The 7,284-nt window shown below is 34.5% G+C and overlaps 1 protein-coding gene across 1 annotated transcript in view; it reads right to left on the bottom strand.

Annotated features, from left to right (window-relative positions):
• Positions 1-6,624: 6,624 nt before the first annotated feature.
• Positions 6,625-7,284, bottom strand: part of LOC100631758 (putative N-acetylated-alpha-linked acidic dipeptidase) — a 6,033-nt gene continuing 5,373 nt past the window's right edge. Inside the window, exons 14-17 of the mRNA XM_020004173.1 lie at positions 7,193-7,284; positions 7,062-7,146; positions 6,918-7,010; positions 6,625-6,871 (exon numbers count right to left, since the gene is read on the bottom strand). The exon at positions 7,193-7,284 is cut by the window's right edge and continues 188 nt beyond it. Coding sequence (XP_019859732.1) covers positions 6,676-6,871; positions 6,918-7,010; positions 7,062-7,146; positions 7,193-7,284 — 466 coding nt within the window. The 3' untranslated portion in view covers positions 6,625-6,675. The remainder of the gene's footprint in view (positions 6,872-6,917; positions 7,011-7,061; positions 7,147-7,192) is intronic.

Below are 7,284 nucleotides of genomic sequence, written 5' to 3'. Positions count from 1 at the left end.
GAGAGAGAGAGAATATGATCAAACATGAGAAATTTAATAAGTTACTTGTCAGTGTTCTGGTATTTTGTAAGATTTGCTTGAAGGTTGGCAGCAGCTTTTTTGAAAATCATTTAAACAATCAGAAAGGAATGCTATACATAAGAACGTATATTAGTAATTCACTAATAATCTCTTACTGGTTGTAATGTTGTTTTGCTTCAGTGCTGATCCATGCTTTGACTCCAACTGATTATACATTTCTAATAATTTTTCATAATATCTGACTGGATTATACGGGATGATAGGAGTGGTTGCTATTGCCATTGCTACTTGGGCCCACACTTCTCCTATAGCAGCATTATAAGTAAAGTTTGGATCACCAAAATGTGTCATCCAGTAAAAATTATCATGAACAGAATGGTAGACAGGGTAATTATCATTAGCATAAGCCTATATAAAGAAATAAAAAGTTTAAGGATCAGGTAACATCACTCACATATAAAATACTAAAACTTGAGACACCAGTAAGTTGCAAGAAACATGTAAAATCACTACCAGAGCCAAGATTGCCTATTCTATGAGAATTTAACATTAATAGGATACAGGACATAGTAATAAACCTTGGTTCATCAGTTGTAGTTTGACTTTTCCATTTATCATAAAGTGTTGGATAATCATTACAAGGACACTTCACCTATAGATTATTGTTTCATAATAGTTCAGTCATAGTGAGTAGATCTATACTTGTTTAGTTGCATCATATATCACATCAAATAGGAGTGGACTAGAATCAGCAATAAACTGATCCATACCTGTTAAATGGAAGTTAGGACGTTGCTAACAATACCATTTTTAAGAATTAGATCTGGCAATAATGATATGTACATGTATATACATGTACCTGAAACAGCAGAATCAATATCAAGATAAGTAACAACATTAGCCCCAAGTACCTTCTCCATATCCTAAAATTATAATATTAAAATTCAATAGATCCTTTGAGTACAAATAATCCTTGTATTCGACAAACAAGTGATATATTTTATAAGGTAGCCTTAAATTTAAGGATCAAATAATTTTGGCACTTATTATCAAAGTGTCTGCGGCACCTTGTAACAATTAGCACACACAATTAAAAGAAGAATGATAACTATAATTATACAAAAACAGTACCTCAACCCATTCAGTAGATCCAATTAGTCCAAACTCCTCTGAATCCCAACTACACAACACTATTGTTCTGCCTGGTCTCCATCCTAAATGAGCACATAGTGAGAATTAATGTTCTACATAGCATAACATGCATTATGCATCAGAAAATAACTAGAAGAATGTAAAACATTAAAGAGGCGAGCCTAAGCAAGCTATAGATTATGTGCTGTATGATCTACATGTTTGAGCTAGCAAAGCAATTGCACATCTTATTGCAGTCATCTTGTTTAAATTAAAGTTATCTTGCTTATAGTTAGAAGCAGTCACTAAAAAATCATATTTGAAGATTGTATATCTGCTTTGTTAACCTAGACTTGCTGCTAGAGAAGAAACATCACCTATACAGGCCCGTAGCCAGGGGGGGTTCGGGGGGTTCGGACGAACCCCCTGTTGTAGCTGCAAAAAAGTTTTAGATTAGCTCCTGTCATGAAGAACAGCACTGCAAAAGCAGGATTAGCATTTTGGCAACAGCGAGAAGCACAGATAGCCATTTTAGCTGAGTCAGCACATGGCTGAGATGCGTAAATTAAGACCACGCCTACCGGTCACGCCCATTTTCGTCAAAATTTTTGCTGCGCGCTTCGCGCGCAGCAATTTCCGAACCCCCTGTTTTAAGTTCCTGGCTACGGCCCTGCTATAGAATAGATCTCATCATGCAAGCAGCTAGGCTACAGTACATGCTGCTTTCTCGCTTGCATTCAACTTATCAGAGTCCTTTATGTCAAAGAAAAGACTGTATATCTGCTTTTCCAATCTTCATTTTTGCTAGAAAAATTTTTAGACAGCAGTTTAGTCTTATCTTGCTGCCTGTTTGAAACGGTCAGCAAGATGAGACTAAAATTTTGCTGCAAAATAAGCTCAGACTTGCTGATAGCCACCAATTTATTCATTGTGGCCACACCCGCTTTCAATGAAGATTAGGCTATTTAACTTTAATAATAGTTAGACGACCTGCCCGTACATACATACATACATACATACATACAGACGTTTTCTCGCCTTAGTGGGGTGAGCTCAGGCTTGCCCCAATAACATACCGTATAGCGGAAAATTTTCATGGCCCAAAATTTTTGTGGATTTTGCATTTTTTCAAAATCAATGAAAATAAAATCCGCGAAAATTGATTTAATACGGTTCAAGATGGCCAAAAAGTAGAAAACTACGAAAATTAAAGCCACAAAATTGATTTTTGAATGAATCCACAAAATTTTTGGGCCACAAAAATTTTCTGCTATACGGTAGCTATTTTATACAGGGTGTTCAGCACAATTTTTTGAGCAACTTCAAAAATTTATAAAAAATTAATTTTGATTAAGATCAGCTCAAACTTTCTACGCAATATAAAAACACCCTTAAAATACACTTAAGAATTATAAAAATAAAAAATTGCCTCGTGGCCATTTTCAACAAAACACCTTGTACTACATGCATACTATAGTACAAAATTTTTTGGCCTGATGCAGTTGTTACTACTACTGCAAACTCACCAGTGCTTCTTAACTGATCTATTACTCTGGCAACTTCTAGTATCAATGCAGTAGCACTGTTTGGATCAACTGCACCAAATGTCGAAGCATCATAATGATTCCCCAACAGCACTAGACGATCTAATAATTACAACAAAATAACAGGGAATGACACAATAATAAAAATGGAACACAACATAATTACATTTCACTCAAAATGGACTGTTTTAGGATAAAATCACCAAACATTAAAAGCATCTGATGTGTGTCTATATGCTATAGCTTTTTCAAAAATTGCATGAATTTAAAAGAATGTATAATTTTCTGGTGCCTTTATGCCATGTACATGTACAAAGTAAAAATTATTTCATAATTTTTAATAACACATAAAATTATAATTAGTGTACTGACCAGGTTCCATTGTTCCATAGACAACAGCAAACACATTTTGTATTGTTCTTATTTTGAAAAAATTATTAACTTTAAGAAAAGTCAAACTATAAGAGAATAATGAAAAAATATCATGACACAAATAATTACTTCTTATTAGTATCTGATTGGTGAATCATATAGTTAATATCAAGCTCTCCTCTCCAGCCGTCAGGAGACTGAATGCTGTCCAACTGACTAATTAATAAAAAAGAATTATTAATAATAAAAATATAAAGACTTTTACCTCATAAAGTGAATAGCATCAGCATAAGATATTGGTTGTACTGGTATTGCTGGACCATCCCCTGCCTTTACAAAATCCTCATATGTACGTCTATACACACCATCTAAAAATATATACATGTAAGCATATTAGTGTAATTAACTACCCCAAATTTACTAAATTTTTTGATACATATTTATGTTGTTATGCAATATAGTAGTCTTGTTCCCAGTCGCTTTGTTGAGATTTTCAAGACATGACCTTTTTTCATTTATAGTAAATGCAAGGACTTTTTCAGCCCAATTTTGGAGCAAATTAAAAAATTTATTAAAAAAGTTCAAATTTGATCAAAAATAGCTCACACTTTTTCTAGACAACATAAGTACATGTATATGTGACGGAAAAAAATTTGTTAAATGGAGAATTCTCTTTTCATCATTTTTCGTAAAATTTGGCAAAACAGGGACTTTGGCCCAATTTCAAAGCAACTTTAAAAATTTGTAAAAATCCAAATTCGATTGAAATCAACTCAAACTTTCTGTATAACATGAGAACATGTACATGAATCATAAAAATTATCAAAGTGGAGAATTCTCTCCTGGTCATTTTTGACAAAATTTGGCCAAAGTCACTGTACTATATAGTACAGGGTGTTTGGCCCAGTTTTTGAGCATTTTAAAATTTATTAAAAAATGCAATTTTGATTGGAATCAGCTCAAACTTTTTTCACAATGCAAGTACATGCATATGTATCAGAAAAATTATAAAAACAAAGAATTCTCTACTTTTAATTTTTGACAAAATTTGACCGAAATCTCTGTATACTTATAGTACAGGGAGTAATTTTTAAGAATAATAAAATATTATTGATGTATAGTACATTATTACCAATTGCTGGTATAGAAGGGGTAAGAGGATCTCCAACAGTTAACATTACAGTTCCTCTCTGAGCACCTCCTGGAGGAAGAGATGGACCTTTAGGATAAACAGGAGGACCATCCTTTGGTGCATAATCAGCTGGATCAGAATAAATAATCAATCCTGAACAACCAAAGCGCTGAGCTAAATGAGCCTAATTAAAATAAATACATTAATATCGAAAAATACGCAGCATATAGTACACTAGAACATTAGTGTTTCAATATGCTTATCTAAAAACCTTGTCTCCTCTAAATATTTGACCGTAGCGTGCAATACAGACATGACCAGTCAAGTTAAGACTCAAATTATACACCAAATACTGGAAATCACTGATACGACCATAATTAACATACACCAGTGGACCCTGTGCAAATAAATTAAAATATTAAACGTTTCTACATACTAAACTAATTAAATGTACATGTGCATGTATGTGTTCTTACTTTAGCTTCACCAGGTGCAGAGTAAGCATTAAAGGGAGGAGGTACACTAGTGTCATTCTCTCCATCAGTGACTGGAGTCTCCTGTATTGTACTAGTAGCAGTATACAATACACTATCAGTTGAATCCAGCAACTGAAGTGAATTGTAGTTTGAATGATTAACGTAGGAGAGTAGGACCCTATAGCTCCTTGTATACACTGAATCAAACTGATATTGTGAGTATGTATTGTATAAGAAATCAGTAACATTAGCATTCTCATCCTTTCCTGATATGTGTGGCTTACTAGTTAATGTTCTGGAGAGAGAGGGGGGAAGAAAGAGTAAGATAAATGGACACGTACAGATAGATACAATTAGCTATTTAAAATTACAGTAAGTTTGAATTTATATGAATAGCTAGCTCCAGGGCAAAATAATTATTTAGTTTGCAAATTTTTGCTGTAGACTGAAACAAAGTCATAATTATCCATTCAAAACTGACCCACAGAAGCCCACCATGACTAATGCACGAGTTAATGCTAAAACTTGAGGCTAGGTGCATAATAGATCTACCTACAGCCTAATCGGGGTGTCCATGGCCCAATGCCAATGGATTCTGGCTGGCAAAACTAAGACTCGGTTGACTCAGTTCCTTACTTAAGATTATTCTTAATATTGTCAGGGATTATTTTCCCAGGTATCCATTGGCTGATTCTCTCTTTGCCAGAGACAGTACCTCCCCAGTTGTCATTAGTCTGTCCACTTGAAGAGTCCTTCGTCATCATAAGCACTCCGGTCATAAACTTCCACCCCAGAACAAAGCTAATGTTAAAACTGATACAAAACAGCAAGATGAGTGCAAATATGGCACACACGAGTTTGTTGATCTTAATTTTTCGTCTTAAAGCATTTTTCTTTTCTACATAGCGAGTCTGTAGCGAAGTGGGATAATTCAACAGTCCTTCTTCTTCTTCTTCCTCATCTGAGACTATCCGCTTCGCCGCCATTGCAACCACAGTTGAAACCGGGCAGTCGGCGGGCACACTGTGACAGTTGCATGGTGCATTATCATCATAGATATATATGTACCGGGAACATTAATTAAAGTAACATTAATTAACATTAAAATTAATTTCCAAGCTCAACAAATAAAACAATGCTCTATATTTGCAAGACATACTCTGACAACATTGCGGGCCACCATATCCCTCATTGCAACTACAGGATCCATTTAACTATGGAGAAAAAATAATAATTATAAAACAAAAGGAACATTAATACTACGTTTACACTAGCTTCTTTAACTGAGTTAGCCCTGTTTAAAGTGGGCCAGCACAGTTTCATTTGATAGTGTAAACAGTAACCAAACTGAGCTGAAGTGAGCTGGGCCAAACCAGGCCAGCATGGTTAGTACAGCAGGGCCAGCTCAGCCTGGCTCAGCATGGTTTGACCCAGTTCCATAGTGTAAACGTAGTATAAGAGTACCATCCGAACAGCAACTACATGCTTCACATGATCCCATTAACTGAAGACCAAAGAAGCCATCAGCACATTCATCACATAATTCACCAACAACATTATTTGTGCATATGCATTTTTTATCAAGTGTTGCATTGCAAGAGCCACTTTCAAGAGTACCATTAAAATTGCAAATCGCAAGGTAAAATGGGAGTAGCAGTAACCTCTGGAATGAATAAAGTGAAACACTTGAGTGTGAAAAAAAACAGAACTAATGATAGAAGGTATAGTATAAATTTCTGTGGATGTTGTAGAAATTTCAGTAGCTGTTAGAGTAGGAGTGTTAGGAATTGATGGCATTATACATGAGATGAGAAACGGGACAAAGTTAATAATTCTGTAGAAGACTATCAGAACTATATCCTGTGAAAACAGATGACAATAAAGATCTCTAGTAGTTGTAGATGAAGATCCATCAGTCCTTCCCTTCGTGCCTACGTTGTTGTATTTATTTATCAAACAGATATAAATTAATCAAAAATAATTGTTATTATTATTATTATTATGTTTTAACCCATTCAGTTCCGGGTTGGTTCATAATCTGAGTGGCATACCTTATATGTATAGCCACTATATCCAACTGCTGATGAACAAACTCCCAATCTTTAACACTAGTAGCATTAAATATAGCATCAGTTACTCCAGGAAATGAAGCTCCTGAATAAGAATTAACTGAACTGGGAGCAAATATAACATGTCTGAAATTAAGAGTGTAAATAGAAGAAATGTATACAGTGAGAATACTTGAAGTAAGGACGTCCAGGCAATCCTTCAGGTAGTATAAATGCTCTTTCTATGTTCAGCAATTTATTGTTAAGTATTCTAATGATGTTGAGACTAAAAGAGAGAGAGAGAATATGTTTGAACATGAGAAATTTATTAAGTTACTTGTCAGTGTTTTGGTATTTTGTAAGATTTGCTTGAAGGTTGGCAGCAGCTTCTTGAAAATCATTTAAACAATCAGAAAGGAATGCTATACACAAGAACGTAAATTAGTAATTCACTATTAATCTCTTTACTGGTTGTAATGTTGTTTTGCTTCAGTGCTGATCCATGCTCTGACTCCAACTGATTATACAACTCTAATAATCTTTCATAATATCTGACTGGA

The sequence above is a fragment of the Amphimedon queenslandica genome, unplaced genomic scaffold (genome assembly GCF_000090795.2).
Source record: "Amphimedon queenslandica unplaced genomic scaffold, v1.1 AMPQUscaffold_12361, whole genome shotgun sequence".
Classification (NCBI taxonomy): Eukaryota; Metazoa; Porifera; class Demospongiae; order Haplosclerida; family Niphatidae; genus Amphimedon; species Amphimedon queenslandica.
The sequence above is the reverse complement of the archived record's forward strand: the minus strand, read 5'-3'. Positions and strand labels throughout refer to the sequence as shown.